Source organism: Neoarius graeffei, chromosome 6 (genome assembly GCF_027579695.1).
Source record: "Neoarius graeffei isolate fNeoGra1 chromosome 6, fNeoGra1.pri, whole genome shotgun sequence".
Lineage (NCBI taxonomy): Eukaryota > Metazoa > Chordata > Actinopteri > Siluriformes > Ariidae > Neoarius > Neoarius graeffei.
The window spans coordinates 14,352,347-14,372,959 of NC_083574.1; the positions used below are offsets into that span (position 1 = coordinate 14,352,347).

General features: G+C 44.0%; 1 protein-coding gene across 1 annotated transcript in view; it reads left to right on the forward strand.

Moving 5' to 3' along the window:
- loxl1 (lysyl oxidase-like 1) overlaps nt 1-20,030 on the forward strand; it is a 42,207-nt gene extending 22,177 nt beyond the window's left edge. The window contains exons 5-7 of the mRNA XM_060923339.1: nt 738-833; nt 5,631-5,746; nt 18,696-20,030. Coding sequence (XP_060779322.1) covers nt 738-833; nt 5,631-5,746; nt 18,696-18,702 — 219 coding nt within the window. The 3' untranslated portion in view covers nt 18,703-20,030. The remainder of the gene's footprint in view (nt 1-737; nt 834-5,630; nt 5,747-18,695) is intronic.
- The last annotated feature ends 583 nt before the right edge of the window (nt 20,031-20,613 follow it).

Consider the following 20,613-nt stretch of genomic DNA (forward strand, 5'->3'; position numbering starts at 1 on the left):
ACAGGAAGAACATGCAAACTCCATACAGAAAGGCACTGGTTGACTTGCAGGTTCAGAACCAGAACCGCCTTGCTGTGAGGCAACAGTGCTAACCACTGCACCATCATGCAGCAACAGATACGAATAGGAGGTGCACTATTAGATATATTGGTCGAGGTGTGCATTGGATTCCACAGGTCACAATAGAAAAGTGGACAGTTTGTTCTAGGGTTCATATATAATTTAAAAAGAAAAAAGAAAAGGAAAAGAAAAGCCTTCCTGTTTAGGCCACACCCAATTCAGGTTTATATATAGATGCAGATGTACAGTACGGTCATAAAATAGAAAGTCATAAAATAGAAATCTATAACAAAGTTTGTATGGAAAAAAGATAGGGTGCCTCAGACTTTTGCACAGTAGTGTAGATGTGAATTTTTGTAGCACTAACCAGATACAAAATCAGATAGATAGTGACATTGCTTTACAACCTTATTTTTTGGTGTATAGACGAGTAGAAGTGATTTGTTTCTCAAGGTTTCTTGCTCAAGTTACCACTGGTTTGCTTCATAGGAATATAAACCTACATACGGTTCATTTCTGCAGATTTTTTTGAAGGCTGCTTTGTTGCAATATGTATATACCGTATATTCTTTAAACTGCTATACAAATAAAACTGAATTCAATTGAAATGTCCAACTGCTGCTGTGTATACTGGAAGACTCATCCTCTTTTAATCTTGTTTTCAATTGCTCCTCCAGGGTCTCAGTCCTGGTTGCTATGACACATACAATGCAGATATTGACTGCCAGTGGATTGATATCACAGATGTCAAACCAGGAAACTACATACTGAAGGTAATAACATTCATATGAGCTTAATGCAATCCAGAACTCTTTCACTTTGTGTTTCACTTGCCAGTTTGTTCCATTTCTTGGACCATTTCAAGGCTACTAATTCAAAGCATGCTAATGATGGTAACATATGGAATTCAGAAGTAGCTAAATGCTAGCAGAAAGATTCTTTATTGGGGGTATTCCAGTGTTTTCTCTAAAATGGGTAGGATCACAGTTAAAAGGGGTACATCTGTACAAACAGTTTGGCTGAACAAGCAAGACAGAAACCAGCACGTGGCAAAATGACAATTCGGGATAACTGGAAAATCTAGAGAACTTGCAAACTAGAACTAAGTAAAGGCCCGGTCACACAGCGCTTTACGGCTTTATCACGGCCAAAACCCGTCAAAAAGTGCTCTCCCGTGAAGCAGACGATGTTGTTCGTGTTGATGTCGAACTTAAGACGTGTTACAGTCGATATACAGACGTGACAGGACGCAGGGGAAAATCGGAACGGCGTCGGACGCGGCAAAAAGTTTTGGACTGCTCAAAACTTTAGACCGCGGACAACCACGGCCGGCACACGTGGTAAAGACGTGCAACACACGTGAAAAACACGTGATAATCAGTGTCCCGGCCGTTATTAAAACTTGGGGAGACGTGGTAAGACGCGAAAGTTTGGCGGTCTATCACGGGCAGAGCACGGTCATCGGACGGGTGTTACGCGTTGGTATCACGGGATATAGCGTGTGTTTAGCGGCTTATCACTGAGAAATGGATTTTTCCGCGTACATACCACTGTCTAAGCCCGTTAAACGACGTCTCAAACAAGTTCTAAATTCGATTGATCACTGTCTAATCACTTCTGCATCACTTCTGATTTGCGGCATGTAAATACCGTAATTTTCTGAGACCTCGGCACTTGCAGTCTAGATGTCAAGGGGTGAACATGAACCCTCAACGCTGTGATGTCCTCATCTTAATGCTCCAGCACCAACAGAACCAACTGATACAGGCTCAACATATCCTACCGCTTTTATATGCGCAGCAAGCCGCTCTTCCAACGATGCTGAGCCGCGGTTACCCGTGATTTGACAGTGCTGCAGCAGTGAAACAGCCGCCGACGGCCATACCCCGTACAAAGCACGGCAAAGCCAAAAATTGACCAAAAATTACCACTTACGACCACGTCCACCAGATTTTTGTATCTTTTTGTACGTGATATAGACGCGGAGTGCTGTGTGACCGGGCCTTAAATAAATGAGCATAACAGAGAGACCACCGATGGAAAGTTTCTGCAGTTCAACATACAAAGCCTTACTAATGCACAGACAAAGAAAGTTGTGTTCACACATCATTTACTAAGTAAAAACAAACTAAACACAGATGCTAACAATTAAGGGAATGGTCAAGGAGGAGCTTTAGCGGGGGCTATGGAAAACAGGAAGTGAGGAACAGGAAGCCAACAAGGCAGTCTTGTGACAATCATAAACAGATCCAAGCCCAAATGAATGCTAGTGTATGCTGAAGATGTTAGTTTCATTCGGAAATTAAACATGGGATTGGATTAGGGTTGCCACCTGCTCGGTTTTAACCCAGACAGTTTGGTTTTCAGGTTGTGTCCCTATGTGTCTAGTTCTAAGTTTCATTTGTGTGGTGTTGATTTTTTTTACAATGTTCTTCAAATAAAATGATGTAGGCCATTGTATTTGTCACTCCCCAGTTCCCCATTTTCACTGGTAGCGTATTAGGCCAATTGGGTCACTTTAGAATAACTGGTGGCTTTGGTTGTTGTTGGTGGTGGTGGTGGTTTGTGAAGCAATGGTCAATCATATAGATGTCTGCCACAATTCACAGCATCTATGTAAATGGAAGAAAATCACAATCTCAATTGGATTGAGGTCTGGGCTTTGATTAGGCCATTCCAAGACATTTAAATGTTTCCCTTTAAGCCACTCCAATGTAGCTTTAACAGTATGTTTAGGGTCATTGTCCTGCTGGAATGTGAACCTTCCTCCCAGTCTCAAACCTCTGGCTGACTCAAACAGGTTTTCTTCCAGAATTGCCCTGTATTTAGTGCCATCCATCTTTCCTTCAACCCTGACCAGTTTTCCTGTCCCTGCAGATGAAAAATATCCCCACAGCATGATGCTGCCACCACCATGCTTCACTGTAGGAATGGTGTTCTCAGGGTCAAGGGCGCAGATAGCACGGGGGACGGGGGGGGACATGTCCCCCCCAGATTTATAGTGACCCCCATCTGTCCCACCCACCCACCGTCCCTACGTAAGGCGCCACACATAGGTAGAAAAAGTGAGGATTAATGTTCCGTTAGTTAGACTAACTTACACTGCAGCACAAAGTTGAAATGGCAGCAGCAGCAGCCTTGTCAGTGACCAATCCACATTTTCCCCTTCTTGAATCGGTGTAGGCTGGAGCAGATCCTTGCAGAGTTGGGAAAGCAAGGTGTTCATTTTCCACGTAATTCTTGGTTAATAACACTGCACAGCTCATCCATTTGATAGCAGCGGTGTTTCTGCTGTGACTAATGGTGCGTTCAGTTGTACTCGTAAGTTGGAAGTTTGAAGTCGGAAAAACATTGAAATCCAGCATCTCCCAGCATAAACATTGGGGTTTTCATTTCATTTCATTAACTGGCCATTTTTTTCGAATTCCATGTTCCATGATGTCCCAGTTTTTAAACTGGGAAGCGCTCAGTTCTGAGGTTATGTTGCTCGGAGCTCCAAGTTCCGACTTCCAATGTAAATGTAACGCACCATTTCGACCCCGGGGTCCTAAGGGGAGCTGGGGACTTTGCCTGTCGCGGTATCCATAGTGATCATACTGTAAACAACTGTCTAATGACCGAGCTGGTGATCTTTCTGCCACATTAAGCCAGAGAAGAGGGGGAAAAAAATCACAGCATTTGTTTCAAGAACCAAAAGATGTAAATATCCAATGCCTGTTGCCTTTCCCAGATGTGACAAGTACTTGTTTTGTAATGTTGAGTAGCTAGTCTAATAATAATAAGAAGGAATTTGGACTTACCTGAAGTAGACTAAATGTAAAATAACAGCATTCTAGGCTGTAGGTGAATATCTTTTAATGTTGTTATTTTTATGTATAATGTTATTTTAGTAAGCAGCAACTGTTAACTGAAATTATGAGATTCAAGATGTTAACATTGTCCTCTTGGCCTGCAGGCAATCCCTGGTGGGGTCAACAATGAAAAAACAAAAAACAATTAGCTACAGCGTTTTTTCAAAAACCGAGCAATGTTGACCACGTAGGCCTTTGTCTACCAATGTTCAATCAGTTCGAAAACTCACAATTCGAATGTATATTGAAGCTTCAGTACACACACACATTTTATATATATATATATATATATATATATATATATATATATATATGCATTTACACAAAATGGAATCATTTGCTGACAGCTCAGTCCCCCCCAGTTCAAAAATCCTATCTGCGCCCCTGCTTAGGGTAATGGGAAGTGTTGGGTTTGCGCCACACATAGCATTTCCCATGATGGCCAAAAAGATCTATTTTAGTCTCATTTGACCAGAGAATCATCTTTCCTGTGTTTGGGGAGTCTGCCACATGCTTTTGGGCAAACACAAAATGTGTTTTCTTAAGCAATGACTTTTTATCTGGCCACTCTTCCATAAAGCCCCACTCTGTGGAGTGTACAGCTTAAAGTGGTCCTATGGACAGATACTCCCATCTCCACTGTGGATCTTTGCAGCTCCATCAGTGTTATATTTGGTGTCTTTGTTGCATCTCTGATTAATGGCCTCCTTGCCCGGTCTGTGAGTTTTGGTGGGTGTCCTTCTCTTGCCAGGTTTGTAGTACTGCCATATTATTTCCATTTTGCTATAATGGATTTAATGGTGCTCCCTGGGACATTCAAAGCTTGGGATGTTTTTGTAACCCAACCCTAATCTATACTTCTCCACAACTTTGTCTCTGACCTGTTTGGAGTGCTCCTTGGTTTTCATGTTGCTTGCTTAATAGTGTAGCAGAGTCAGGGTCCTTTCAGAACAGGTGGATTTATACAGACATCATGTGACAGATCATGTGATACTTGGATTGCACACGGGTTGATCTTAATCAACTAATTATGTGACTTATGAAGTGAATTGGTTGGACCAGCTCTTATTTAGGGGTTTCTTATGAAAGGAGGTGAATACCTACTGTATGCACTCTCCAGATTTCTGTTTTCCATCTTAATTATTGTTTGTGTCACAATAAAACAACAATGTCCACCTTTAAAGTGGTAGGCATGTTGTGTAAATCAAATGGTGCTAACCCTCCAAAAATCCATTTTAATTCCAGCTTGTAATGCAACAAAACTGGATGAAAACCAAGGGGGATGAATACTTTTGCAAGACACTGTATCGTTTCTCTCTATGTAAAACGACATATCCTGTATGTGCAGCTGAGAGAACATGCTAGAACTTGATGGATGTTTAACTGAAGGAGCCCTTCATTTTATATCAAATGCAGCTGCTAGATGAGAGTCCTCCAACAATGTGAATAATGTGGTGCTGCAATGTGTTTGGTATGCTCCTATTTCTGATCGTACCGTCAGTGCTATTAAAAAAAAAAGTCAGGCAAATACAGGTCTGCCTTGTGTCTCAGAAAAAAATGATATCAGGAATGATGTAGACAGAGGCTTTACTTATCTCCTGATACCTGATCTGAGATCGTTTTTTCCCCCTTGTGAGTGATAATCTCTTTTCAGAACTAAATTAATGCAGTGAAGTAATAATATAATATAATATCTCTTCCTCCTTTTCTGATCTCCAGGTTCAGGTTAATCCCAAATACTTTGTGCTTGAGTCGGACTTCACCAACAACATTGTCAGGTGTAACATCCACTACACCGGGCGCCTTGTCCGAGCAACGAACTGCAAGATCTCCCAGTGAGTTAATCCATTTTACTGTGTTGAATTATGCTGGCTAAATTAGTTTATGTCTAGTTTATTTTGCTTTATTTATGCATCATGTTCCGTTTAATACATAGCAATTGCCATTTTATTGTTTCAAGCCATCAATTCAGACTTTACCTTTATCAAGGTTGCAAATTTGATTTGAAGTTTTTCAGAAGATATTATCATCCCCCTCCCTTTAATCCTGTTAACTGGATGAAGCTGAAGTTAACTTAATAGGTTGTGTTTTTCTTGTCAGTTTTGTCATTTTATTTGTCAAAGCATGCTAATTGTGACATGAACAAAGTCTCTTTCTTTTCCCTGACAAAATCTCATCTCGAGATGGGCAATCCTATAAGGGTACCATTCAAGTCCACTTCTATTAGATTTGTATGGAAAAGTAGTACAAGTAAAACATTTTAAATATAAGTGGCCTAACCTATGCATGTTTCAGACTTAAATTTAATCAAACCTATCTACAGCACTACACTGTCAGAAATATGGGTACAGTAGGAGTCCATTTCTGTCCCCCAAGGCACAATATATATGTGTGTGTGTGTGTGTGTGTGTGTGTGTGCATGCATGTGTGTATAATATATTCCCAAGCAGTATATACAGGGTACAAATAAGTATCTTAGAGGGTACTGCCCCAGTGACAAGCCATTACCCCTAAAGGTACAATATTTAACAGTTATTCCATGAAATCGAGTCGTACATGAGCTGATAGCTGACGAGCCATGTAGCACCAAGTTGGCTGTAAGCCATGTATGACAAGATTGAGTGAAAATAACTGTTTCATTTTATTCACAGTCACTGGATTTTGAGAAACAGAGCGCTTTTATTTTTTTGCAAATTTGATAAATGAAAACTTTATACAAAATATCCAACAAAATCATTTCTGCTTAGAATGTAAAAAAAACCGGTGAAATGACAGTAGCAATTTGTGAAAAATGGCATCAATAATTCTTGAATTAAAAAAAAGATATGTTCTTTTACTTAATTAAAAAAAGATATGTACTTTTATGCAGCACGGTGGTGTAGTGGTTAGCGCTGTCGCTTCACAGCAAGAAGGTCCGGGTTCAAGCCCCGTGGCCGGCGAGGGCCTTTCTGTGCGGAGTTTGCATGTTCTCTGCGTGGGTTTCCTCCAGGTGCTCTGGTTTCCCCCACAGTCCAAAGACATGCAGGTTAGGTTAACTGGTGACTCTAAATTGACCGTAGGTGTGAATGTGAGTGTGAATGGTTGTCTGTGTCTATGTGTCAGCCCTGTGATGACCTGGTGACTTGTCCAGGGTGTACCCCGCCTTTCGCCCGTAGTCAGCTGGGATAGGCTCCAGCTTGCCTGCGACCCTGTAGAACAGGATAAAGCGGCTAGAGATAATGAGATGAGATATACAGTGGGGCAAAAAAGTATTTAGTCAGTCACCAATTGTGCAAGTTCTCCCACTTAAAAAGATGAGAGAGGCCTGTAATTTTCATCATAGGTATACCTCAACTATGAGAGACAAAATGAGAAAAAAAATCCAGAAAATCACATTGTCTGATTTTTAAAGAATTTATTTGCAAATTATGGTGGAAAATAAGTATTTGGTCAATAACAAAAGTTCATCTCAGTACTTTGTTAGATACCCTTTGTTGGCAATGACAGAGGTCAAACGTTTTCTGTAAGTCTTCACAAGGTTTTCCCACACTGTTGCTGGTATTTTGGCCCATTCCTCCATGCAGATCTCCTCTAGAGCAGTGATGTTTTGGGGCTGTCGCTGGGCAACACGGACTTTCAACTCTCTCCAAAGATTTTCTATGGGGTTGAGATCTGGAGACTAGCTAGGCCACTCCAGGACCTTGAAATGCTTCTTACGAAGCCACTCCTTTGTTGCCCGGGCAGTGTGTTTGGGATCATTGTCATGCTGAAAGATCAAGCCACGTTTCATCTTCAATGCCCTTGCTGATGGAAGGAGGTTTTCACTCAAAATCTCACGATACATGGCCCCATTCATTCTTTCCTTTACATGGATCAGTCGTCCTGGTCCCTTTGCAGAAAAACAGCCCCAAAGCATGATGTTTCCACCCCCATGCTTCACAGTAGGTATGGTGTTCTTTGGATGCAACTCAGCATTCTTTCTCCTCCAAACACGACAAGTTGAGTTTTTACCAAAAAGTTCTATTTTGGTTTTATCTGACCATATGACATTCTCCCAATCCTCTTCTGGATCATCCAAATGCTCTCTAGCAAACTTCAGACGGGCCTGGACATGTACTGGCTTAAGCAGGGGGACACGTCTGGCACTGCAGGATTTGAGTCCCTGGCGGCGAAGTGTGTTACTGATGGCAGCCTTTGTTACTTTGGTCCCAGCTCTCTGCAGGTCATTCACTAGGTCCCCCCGTGTGGTTCTGGGATTTTTGCTCACCGTTCTTGTGATCATTTTGACCCCACGGGGTGAGATCTTGCATGGAGCCCCAGATCGAGGGAGATTATCAGTGGTCTTGTATGTCTTCCATTTTCTAATAATTGCTCCCACAGTTGATTTCTTCACACCAAGCTGCTTACCTATTGCAGATTCAGTCTTCCCAGCCTGGTGCAGGTCTACAATTTTGTTTCTGGTGTCCTTTGACAGCTCTTTGGTCTTGGCCATAGTGGAGTTTGGAGTGTGACTGTTTGAGGTTGTGGACAGGTGTCTTTTATACTGATAATGAGTTCAAACAGGTGCCATTAATACAGGTAATGAGTGGAGGACAGAGGAGCCTCTTAAAGAAGTTGTTACAGGTCTGTGAGAGCCAGAAATCTTGTTTGTTTGTAGGTGACCAAATACTTATTTTACCGAGGAATTTACCAATTAATTCATTAAAATCCTTCAATGTGATTTCCTGGATTCTTTCCCCCCATTCTGTCTCTCATAGTTGAAGTGTACCTATGATGAAAATTACAGGCCTCTCTCATCTTTTTAAGTGGGAGAACTTGCACAATTGGTGGCTGACTAAATAATTTTTTGCCCCACTGTGTGTGTGTGTGTGTGTGTGTGTGTGTGTGAGAGAGTGTGTGTGTATATATATATATAAGCTATTTCTGTTTCTTTTAAATACTTGATAATTTGGGGGGGTTTGTTTTCGAGGAGAGTTTTTATTTCATCCTTGGTTGTTTCAGCAACACACTCCACCATTTTATTTTTCTCTACTCATGGTATATGACCTGATAGCCTAGTAGTAGAATGTTTACAGGTATTTATCACAAAAGTATTTTAGCACAAGCTCTAAAGTCTCTTCGCACAACTCTTAGTTCTTTAGCACAAGATCCGAGAACACTTAATTTTTAGTATGAATACTTCCTGATCATGTTTAAAGATGTTTGATGGATTTTTTTATGAAAGTTGCCGAGATTCCGATCAAAAACAAGCGATTGTATTTCCCCTCGCTGCCATCTTGAAACCACCATGTTTGATGTTGTCTGTTGTTAGTCACCAATCCTCCCTCCAAATTATTTAGCACAGCATGTACCCTGACACAGTACACTGCTCAGCCAACTTCCAGGTTTGTTTTGTCTTTATTAAAGTACTAAGCTTAAATTATATCATATTTATTATTTAAAATTTGCTTATTTGTTAAAGAATGAAAAGTCAAGTGAAATTTACAAGATGATAAGAGTTTAAAGAAAGCTTTTTGTTTGTTCTTTATTTTATTTGAAGAACATATAGTTGTGCTAAGAGACTTTAGAACGTGTGCTAAAAGACTTTTGTGTTAAATAACCGGATACTGTAGTAGACTAGCCAATCAGAATGTGCAATTGCTCATATCCAGTGAATGTGGATAGAAGAATGTACTTTATCTTTTGAGAGTGTACCAAAAAAGCTTTGTGTCTGTCCCAGTGCACTTTAAATACACTTTACTTTGAAATATAATAATTAAAATGCTTCAAATGTGCATTAACGTGTGAATCCATTTAACTTGAAAGGCCCTTTCACTAGACGAATGTAACTATAGCTTTAAGCTATTCTTAAAGTATCTGAAAAGTTTACAAAATGCTAAATTTCATTATATTTGCTTATAACTTTAAGAATTATTATAGTTTAACATTAAGTGACTTTCCATGACTTCTTAAAGATAACAAAATGCTGTTAAAAAGAACATTTAAATGTCACTTTGTTAAAGTTACTAAATTTAACATTTTAACATACTTAAAATCACTACTACTTTTAAGAATACCAATAAAGAATCTTAAAGTTACTAGTATAGAGGGCTACCGCATGATGTCACCACGCCGCGAGATTTTGTTAGGTGCCGTATTGGAAGACCAAGTACATGCACTCACAATATAAAACAAAGTACGAGTGACAGTGTGGCAGCGGGGGCGTGGTCAAGCGCCGGTCTGTGACAGGAGGGCGGAGCCAGGGAAGGTGAGTGGCAGAATCGCTACACCTGACGGTAGTTAACCTGTGTTTTGTGTGTTTTCCCAGTAACCGCTCCCTATTTAAGGAGGCAGAGGGAGAGCAGAGGAAGCGCAACCCGGGACCAGAAGCAGAGTGTGTGTGTGTGTGTGTGTGTGTGTGTGTGGGCTTACGCCACATTTAGACTGAAAAGTTGTGTAAATAAATAGCCTTCTCTGCCTCTAAGCGTTGATCTGCCGTCCTCTGTGCTCCACCCACACTTTATTAGCACTACAGTGGTGCCGAAACCCGGGAAAAGGTGGAGCACCAACTTGCAGCCCCATGGAATCCTCCCCGTTCGCGGACTTGGTCCACGCCCTCGCCACGGCTCAGCAGAGCCAGCACCAGACACTCGTCACGCTCTGAAAGGAGCAGGAGCTACGCTTCGAAGCCCTGGTGCTGGCCCAGCAGGAAGATCGAGAGGCGTTCCGGCATCTCCTCGCGTCGGTGGGGTCCACCAGCACCCCGGCCATGGGCCCGTCTCCCCTCACCATGACCAAGATGGGCCCGCAGGACGACCCCGAGGCATTTATCACCTTGTTCAAGCAGGTCACCGAAGCCTCGGGGTGGCCGATGGAGCAGCGCGCGGCGCACCTCCTCCCCCTCCTGACGGGAGAGGCGCAGCTGGCCGCACTACAGCTCCCCGCCGACCGCCGGCTGGCCTACGCCGACCTTCGCCGGGCCATCCTCCAGCGCGTGGGGAGCACGCCCGAACAACAGTGCCAGCGCTTCCGTGCGCTGTGGATGGAGGAAGTCGGCTGGCCATTCGCGTTCGGCCAGCAGCTCCGGGACGCCTGCTGGCGGTGGCTGAGGGCCGACGATCGCGATGCCGAGGGAATCATCGATCAGGTGGTGCTGGAGCAATTCATCGCCCGCTTACCAGCCGGAACCGTGGAGTGGGTCCAGTGCCACCGCCCGGCGTCGCTGGATCAGGCCGTAGGACTGGCGGAGGATCATTTAGCGGCTGTTCCGGCGGCAGGACGGCCGACGATGCCGTCTCTTCTCTCCTCTTCTCTCTCTCTTTCTCCCCCCCTTCTCTGTCCCGTCCTCGCCCCATTCCCCTACCACGGAGGTGGGGGCCGGCTCCACCCCAGCCGGCCCGCCGCACCCATGGTGCCCTCCCATTTCTCCCTTCTGTGTCTGTCTCTCCCCCCCCTCAGGTGAGTGAGCCCCAGAACACAGCTGCAGAGGGAAGGCCCGGGCCGGTTTGCTGGCGCTGCGGGGAACCGGGCCACCTGCAGCAACAGTGCGCAGCAATGGAGGTGGGGGCGGTGGTGCGGATCTCCGACGCGCCAAAAGCTGCCCTCAATTGGGCCGGAGCGTATCGCATACCGGTGAGTGTACAAGGGGCTACATATCAGGCGTTGGTGGATTCGGGTTGCAATCAGACCTCGAGCCGCCAAAGCCTGGTGCAAGACGAGGCATTGGGGGGAGCACAGGGGGTGAAGGTGTTGTGTGTGCACGGGGATGTTCACAGATACCCGTTGGGGTCGGTCCACATATATTTCAGAGGGGAACAATCTATAGTGAAGGCGGCGGTTAATCCTCGCCTTACCCACTCTTTGATTTTGGGGACTGATTGGCTGGGATTTCGGGGTTTAATGGCACGCCTAGTAAAGAGTGGGTCCTGCCGGTTGACAGGGGAAGGTCCCGGTGTCACTTTGGCTGGAGCTGCGGTCGCAGAGCCGTCCACGTCATCTCCGCGACAGAGTGAGGAGCCGCCGGCTCCTCCTCTTTCTATTGGGGAATCCCTCGCGGATTTCCCACTAGAACAATCGCAAGACGAGACTCTGCGACATGCGTTTGACCAAGTGAGAGTAATCAATGGTCAAACGCTCCAGCCGAAAGCCACCCCGTCCTTCCCCTATTTTTCCATTTTGAAGGATAGATTATACCGAGTGACGCAGGACACTCAGATGAAAGAGCGAGTCACCCAGTTATTAATTCCAAAGAGCCGCCGGGAATTGGTATTCCAGGCGGCTCACTTTAATCCCATGGCTGGACACCTCGGGCAGGATAAGACACTAGCCCAGATAATGGCCCGATTCTATTGGCCGGGGATTCACGGCGACGTCCGTAAGTGGCGTACGGCGTGCCGCGAATGCCAGTTAGTAAATCCAGCGGCCATTCCAAAAGCGCCCTTGCGCCCCCTACCATTAATCGAGACCCCGTTCGAAAGAATTGGGATGGATCTCGTCGGGCCATTAGATCGGTCAACACGAGGGTACCACTTTATATTGGTTCTGGTGGACTATGCAACGCGATACCCGGAAGCGGTGCCTCTTCGCAATATCTCAGCACGCAGTATTGCAGAGGCCCTCTTCCACGTCATCTCCTGGTTTGGAATCCCGAAAGAGATTCTGACTGACCAAGGCACCTCGTTTATGTCACGAACACTGAGCGAACTGTATGGGCTACTGGGTATTAAGCCGATCCGCACCAGCGTTTATCACCCACAGACGGACGGTTTAGTTGAACGGTTCAAACGCACCCTCAAAAATATTATCAAAAAATTCGTAAGTGAGGACGCACGTAACTGGGATAAGTGGCTCGAACCCTTTTTATTTGCAGTGCGAGAGGTCCCCCAAGCCTCCACGGGGTTCTCCCCGTTTGAATTATTATATGGGCGTAAGCCGCGCGGCATCTTAGATGTACTGCGGGAAAATTGGAAGGAGGGACCTTCACAGAGCAAAACCGAAATTCAGTACGTTATGGACCTGCGCGCAAAACTCCACACGCTCACCCACCTAACTCAGGAGAATTTGCGGCAGGCCCAGGAACGGCAAGCCCGCCTGTACAACAAGGGCACGCGCCTTAGAGAGTTCACTCCGGGAGATAAGGTACTCGTCCTGTTGCCCACGTCGAGCTCCAAATTAATCGCCAAGTGGCAAGGACCCTTTGAGGTCACACGGCGAGTCGGGGACGTCGACTATGAGGTTAGGCGAACGGACAGGGAGGGGGCACTACAGATCTACCACCTCAATCTGCTGAAACTCTGGAACGAGGTGGTCCCCATGGTGTTGGTGTCGGTAGTTCCGGAGAAGGCAGAGCTGGGGCCGGAGGTCCAAAAAGGGTCATTGGCATCACGTACCTCTCCGGTCCCCTGTGGAGACCACTTCTCCCCGACCCAACTCACAGAGGTCGCCCAGTTGCAGGCCGAGTTTTCGGATGTGTTCTCGCCCCTGCCCGGTCGCACTAACCTCATAGAACACCACATAGAGACGCCCCCGGGGGTGGTAGTGCGTAGCCGCCCTTATAGACTACCCGAACACAAAAAAAAGGTGGTTCGGGAAGAACTTCAGGCCATGCTCGAAATGGGCATTGTCGAGGAGTCCCACAGTGACTGGAGCAGCCCGGTGGTCTTGGTTCCCAAGGCCAACGGCTCGATCCGGTTCTGTGTGGACTATAGAAAAGTCAACGCGGTGTCTAAATTCGACGCGTACCCAATGCCTCGTATTGATGAGCTGCTCGATCGACTAGGCACGGCTCGCTTTTACTCAACACTGGATTTGACGAAGGGATATTGGCAGATCCCCTTGACTCCATTATCCCGGGAGAAAACGGCCTTTTCCACACCGTTCGGCTTACACCAGTTCATCACACTTCCGTTTGGGCTGTTTGGGGCGCCCGCTACATTTCAGCGGCTGATGGACAGGGTCCTCCGGCCCCACGCCACCTATGCGGCCGCGTATCTAGACGATATTATCATTTATAGTAATGACTGGCAGCAGCACCTGCAACACCTGAGGGCCGTCCTTAGGTCGCTGAGGCGGGCGGGACTCACTGCCAACCCAAAGAAGTGTGCGATTGGGCGGGTGGAAGTACGGTATCTGGGCTTCCACTTGGGCAATGGGCAGGTGCGTCCCCAAATTAATAAGACGGCAGCGATTGCAGCCTGCCCGAGGCCCAAGACCAAAAAGGGGGTGAGACAGTTCCTGGGGCTGGCTGGCTACTATCGTAGGTTTATACCTAATTATTCGGACGTCACCAGCCCGCTGACTGACCTCACTAAAAAGGGGGCGCCAGATCCGGTCCAGTGGACGAAGCAGTGCCAGCGGGCTTTCTCTGAGGTAAAGGCTGCACTGTGTGGGGAGCCACTTTTACACTCCCCTGACTTCTCTCTCCCTTTTATGTTACAGACGGATGCGTCGGACAGAGGGCTGGGGGCCGTTTTGTCCCAGCAGGTGGAGGGGGAGGATCGCCCGGTCCTATACATCAGTCGGAAGCTGTCAGTGCGTGAGGGGCGCTACAGCACGATTGAGAAGGAATGCCTGGCGATCAAGTGGGCAGTCCTCGCCCTCCGTTACTACCTGCTGGGGCGCCCTTTCACCCTCTGTTCGGACCACGCGCCCCTCCAGTGGCTCCACGCATGAAGGATGCCAACGCGCGGATCACCCGTTGGTATCTGGCACTCCAACCCTTCAACTTCAAGGTGGTCCACAGGCCAGGGGCGCAGATGGTCATGGCGGACTTCCTCTCCCGTCAAGGGGGGGGGGGGGGGGGGGGGAGTCGGCTGCAGGCTGGACGGGCGACCGGCCTGAGTCGGGCGGTGGGGGTATGTGGCAGCGGGGGCATGGTCAAGCGCCAGTCTGTGACAGGAGGGCGGAGCCAGGGAAGGTGAGTGGCAGAATCGCTACACCTGACGGTAGTTAACCTGTGTTTTGTGTGTTTTCCCAGTAACCGCTCCCTATTTAAGGAGGCAGAGGGAGAGCAGAGGAAGCGCAACCCGGGACCAGAAGCAGAGTGTGTGTGTGTGTGTGTGTGTATATGGGCTTACACCGCATTTAGACTGAAAAGTTGTGTAAATAAATAGCCTTCTCTGCCTCTAAGCGTTGTCCTGCCGTCCTCTGTGCTCCACCCACACTTTATTAGCGCTACAGAGAGTAAAGTGACACGATGGATGATAATTCGGGTTATGTGAGTACATTACCAGCTGCAGAAAGGGCACGGTATGTGGAGAAACTCGCTGTGATTGATGGGTTTGACCCATATGATAAGACTCGCGGCAAGGGAGAATGGAAACATAAGGAGGACCTGACACCAATTCTGCCATCTGTTTGCTACCCAGACATTGTAAACTATTTGTTGTTTACACCCAGTGCCTACACTGCTGATGACTTGAAAGCCTACAAAGGGCTACAGGCTTACAATTATGTTGTTAGTGGCTTGGTTCGTGATATTACAGCTGTTGTTAAGAATAACCTACACATAGTTATGGCCAAGGTAATCTTGTTGATATTTATCTTTTAATAATATATCTTTTCAGTTGAAAAATTAATACTTTTTGTTACTATTAAGGTATCCATAATTTAGGTTAATTTATCCAAATTATACATATGTATTTATGATATATGCCTACACAACAACTATGCTTTATTTATATAATAGGAGGGAGAGCAAGCCCCAAACCATCCTAAATTATTATTATTATTATTATTATTATTATTATTATTATTATTAAATTGTAGAAGTCTGGGAGGCTTGCTCCTCATACAGTTATCAACTTGGGGCCAATTTAGCATGTTTTAAATCTGAATTTCTTGCGTTTGCTTACCTCAAAGTGTCCGCAGATCATGCACAGACTTATCCATTATATCCACAGTTTTTTGCCAAGTCTCACACAGGTTTCTTTCAAGTCTACTGTTGGGCCAATAAATCATAAATAAAACAGCTCAGATTTGTTTGTTTAAGTCGTTTGCCACTCCACTTTATTCTCGTGGGTTCACATACCGCTGCCGTTATTTCCCCCTGATCACGAGTTTGTTGGTCTTCCAAAATGGCGCAGGGTCTGTTTACTTCCGGTTTCGGGTGACGTCAGTGAAATCCCTCTATACTGAATGAATTTAAAAAGTTCAATAAAGGTACTTAAATTTACTACTTAATTTACGGGCTGCTCTTAAAGGTAACTAAAATCCACTACTAACTTTAAGGTTCCTTTAAGGTTTAGATTAAATGCAATTAAATTCATATTTTCACATTCAATGATTTATCCATTATCTGTGATGGAAAATGTACATTTTAGTCTGACAACATTCACTCCATGCTGTTACCGGAACTCATTCACCCTATGAAGTCAGATGTTCAGATGTCTGAAGATCTTCTTTCATTCTTTTTCCCCTTTATTTTTTAATGATATTTTGAAATTGACTGACAAGGTCACTTTGAAGGTACAACCCTGTTGGCAAAATTATAGCTTGAGAGTAAATTATTAATTAATAACATTTCAAGTACATCATTAGAATGTCCTTAATGGGCTTGTTTCATTAGTCTGGATCCTAGTTAACCACATTTTGCATATTTGCTAATTCTATGTTATACACCTCTATTACGGGCAGCACAGTGGTGTAGTGGTTAGCACTGTCGCCTCACAGCAAGAAGGTCCGGGTTCGAGCCCCGTGGCCGGCGAGGGCCTTTCTGTGTTTGCATGTTCTCCCTGTGTCCGTGTGGGTTTCCTCCGGGTGCTCCGGTTTCCCCCACAGTCCAAAGACATGCAGGTTAGGTTAACTGTTGACTCTAAATTGACCGTAGGTGTGAATGTGAGTGTGAATGGTTGTCTGTGTGTCAGCCCTGTGATGACCTGGCGACTTGTCCAGGGTGTACCCCGCCTTTTGCCCGTAGTCAGCTGGGATAGGCTCCAGCTTGCCTGCGACCCTGTGGAACAGGATAAAGTGGCTAGAGATAATGAGATGAGATGAGATACCTCTATTACTTTTAACCATGTTTTATGAGCAAAATGTAGCAAAGAAACCATGTAAAAATAAGTTGTCATTGTCTCAGGTGGGCACACTTTTTGAATTTTTTTTTTTAGATTCATTGGTGAAAAATAACATTTCATTTTTAACAGTTGCAATAAATGAATGAAAAACTTTTCATGTTTAAATAAAGTCAATCAGCAGGGCTGGTGGGATCATGCATGTACAAATACAATAAAAAACTAAAAATATATACAATCTTAAAAAAAACCCTTAAAATCTGTTGTCTTCACATTAAATTAATTAATACTATGCCTAACTATTGTCTTTGTGTTTAGTTACAGATACTATCGGATTAAAGTTTCTTCTGCTAATGTCAAATTTATCTTGTAAATGCTTGAATTCGTTTAAGTTATTGGCTATTGATTCCTTGTTAGATAGACCATTCCACGCTATTGCTCCTCTGTATCATATGGAGTTCCTAGTATTGCTGGGTTTCATGTGGCGTCACATCCGCATCATTAGTTATTCAAAACTTTCACTGGTGGTCTATCAAAGCTCAGTTGACAAAGTGTTTGTATGAAGAAGGTGCATTGCTCACATGAAAAATGCCTTCCGCTTGCATTGTTTTAGGTTGTTCGAATCAATCAAACCGTGAAACTGATAAAAGTTTCTTCAGGGTTCTCTGTGAACTAATAAAAAAGGGTGAATAATGAACACAGGATTTCACAAAAAGATGTCAAGAAAGGTGGCTTTAGAACCTCTCACTGAAATCGAACGGAGTCGTGTCAAAGCATGCTCAAATTTGCAGTGATCATTTCATGAAAGGTTTGTATATCCCTCTCAGCTATGTTGTTAGTGTTTTCCAAGTACTTTTCTTATTGTGTGTCATTATTTTATGGTACTTTTTTTAGTCAGGAAGTGCTAAAGTCCCCAGCTGTTTCTTTGTTTACTTCTCACAAAGTCCATATGAATGAAGATCGGGACAAAATTCTCACTCAGTCATACAGTTACAATGTGCCATGAGCACTTCTCCATCTTGTTTAACTAAGATCCAGGTCCTTTACCCAGCCACTTACAAAAAAGTTGTAAGCCTCCATACTCTTCCATGCTTTCATCTGTTTTGCGGTGTAGAAGGACGTCTGCAACACCAGATAGTTTGAGATGTCGGGAAACTCGACTGAAGGGTAGTTTTCAAGATTGTATGACAAATCCTTCTTTCCTTGACTGTAGGGGTCGATTCCATTGCACATAGCAATCTTCTGAATATATCTAAAGCGAGCAGTGACTTCTAGATTACGAGCATACTCTGATAAGTTATCGCTAGTTGGCTGCACTATGGCAGCTGTTTAGACCACCAGCTATTTCACTTCCGCTAAAACCACTAAGAAAAGTCACGTGACTGAAACCCAGCAATAGTTTGTTTCTGGACTTGGAAGAATTATATCTCCATTTCTTCTACTTTCACGGCTTGAATTCCTCTGTGCAAATAAATTCTTGAATTCTGTAACGGTATAACTTTTTATGTATTTGAAGACAAACTCCATGGCTATTGTGAAAAAACTTGGATAACAAAAGTTGTTTTATTAAAATCCTACTGGTAACCAAACCTCAACTGGATAGGAATGCAGTTAATGTTAAATAACTTGCATACAGTATTTTCAAAGAAGTGTGAATTCCATAAGAAGGCAACTGAAACACAAAAATTATGGATTGAAGACTTTTAGGAGCTGTTTTTAAAAAGTTGTCACATCCAATAAAGAGCTGTGATGCACTACGTAATCAGATAAAGAATCAGACACTGTGCTAATCTTTGGATTTTTTTTTCTTTTGTAGGTCCTGATTGCCAGACTCATTGAGTCAAAAGATGACGTCCTCGGAGTCAAGCAGTTCTATTGAAATGTGAATGGAATATTAGTTGTTGTTTTTTGCCTATGTTGTTGTTGTTGTTTGTGTTGTTCTGGTCCCATAAGTTGATTGGAAGCTGGGGGTCACTGTGTACTGCTTATATACTCAAAATACATACTAATGCCCCAATTACACCACACAGTGGGGTACCAAAATGGAGCTCTTTTACTTGTACCATATTGCCAGCATACCCTTTGCAACATAGCAAACTCAAACCAGAACACACCATCATCTTTAAAGCCAGATAGACACTGTAGGATTTGATTTATTCAGAATCAGGCTATGTTCCATCCATATTAGAGTCAAAATCTCTGCAAAACTGCCAAACCATGGGATGTACATTCATATCCACAAACTCAGAATAAATCAGATTTCTTGAATTACAACGTGTTCGCTAGGAACATATAAATTCATACAATGCCTGCCTGGCTTTAGATGTAAGAAAGCCTTTAGTCCATTGGAAACATTGGCTTATTTCCACCATTCATTTCTAAGCATGGTTATATTTAGCAAAGCCATTTGATTAGATGAAAAACCTGAGATCAAATAGAGACAGGTGCTGAAATGCAAACAACTAAGCCCCAAAAGGGTGCTAATAAACTGTAAATCACCACTTCAAATCAGGAAAAGTCCCTGAAACCCTCATTTTCAGTGTCAGGCGAAGAGGATAGACCTGTACAACTGGAAGCAATCATGCTGTTGAAAAGTCGTTTTTTTCCCTTCTCCACTAAAATTGAAGGTGAAATAATGAAACGTGGTTGAAAGGGACATCAGAGAATTGTGTGTGCATGAATCATCTACTATCATAGCCAGTTTGTTCGGGAAATTCACTTTAGCTTGACTGAGGCAGCCTTGAATAGATTCTCGTTCTGAAAATGCCAGAGGGGATTAGACAATTTTGAATGAAAGCCTTATATCTGAGTGCTGGCTAAAAGGTTTATATTCCCCCGTTAACTGTTTCCTTTTGAAATCGGCTTTCTTGTTATTGTGATGGTTTACAGACAATGTCTAATTTACCAATCGAATAGTCACCTCTTACAAGAAAACACGTGGTTGATGAACGATAAAATGCCTGCGTGCATCTGATAAATTGGCAGCTTTTATGCTCAGTGATTCTTGTAGATCAAAAGTTCTTTTGTGTCTTACTTTTTAAGATAAACTTGTATCATGTGAGCAGTTATAATGGGTTGTATACAGTAGATAGAAAAAGTGTACACACCCCATTAAAATGATAGGTTTTTCTGATGTAAAAAAAAACCAAGAGCACGATAAATAATTTCAAAACTTTTCCCACTTTTAATGTGACCTATAACCTGTACAATTCAATTGAAAAACAAACAAATCTGTTCAGGGGAAAACATAAAAAAAAAAACATACGATAGGCTGGTTGCATAAGTGTGCACACCCTTAAACTAATACTTTGTTGAAGCACCTTTTGATTTAGTTACAGCATTTAGTCTTTTGGGGTAGGAGTCTATCAGCCTGCCACATCTAGACTTGACAATATTTGCCCACTCTTCCTTGCAAAAGCGCTCCAGATCTGTCAGATTACAAGGGCATCTCTTGTGCACAGCACTCTTCAGATCACCCCAAAGATTTTTAATTGGATTTAGGTCTGGGCTCTGGCTGGGCCGTTCCAAAACTTTTTTGGGGTCATTGCCGTGCTGAAAGATGAAACTCCTCTTCATCTTCAGCTTTCTAGCAGACACCTGAAGGTTTTGGGCCAAAATTGACTGGTATTTAGAACTGTTCATAATTCCCTCCACCTTGACTAAAGCCCCTGTTCCAGCTGAAGAAAAACAACCCCAAAATATGATGCTGCCACCACCATGCTTCACCGTGGGTA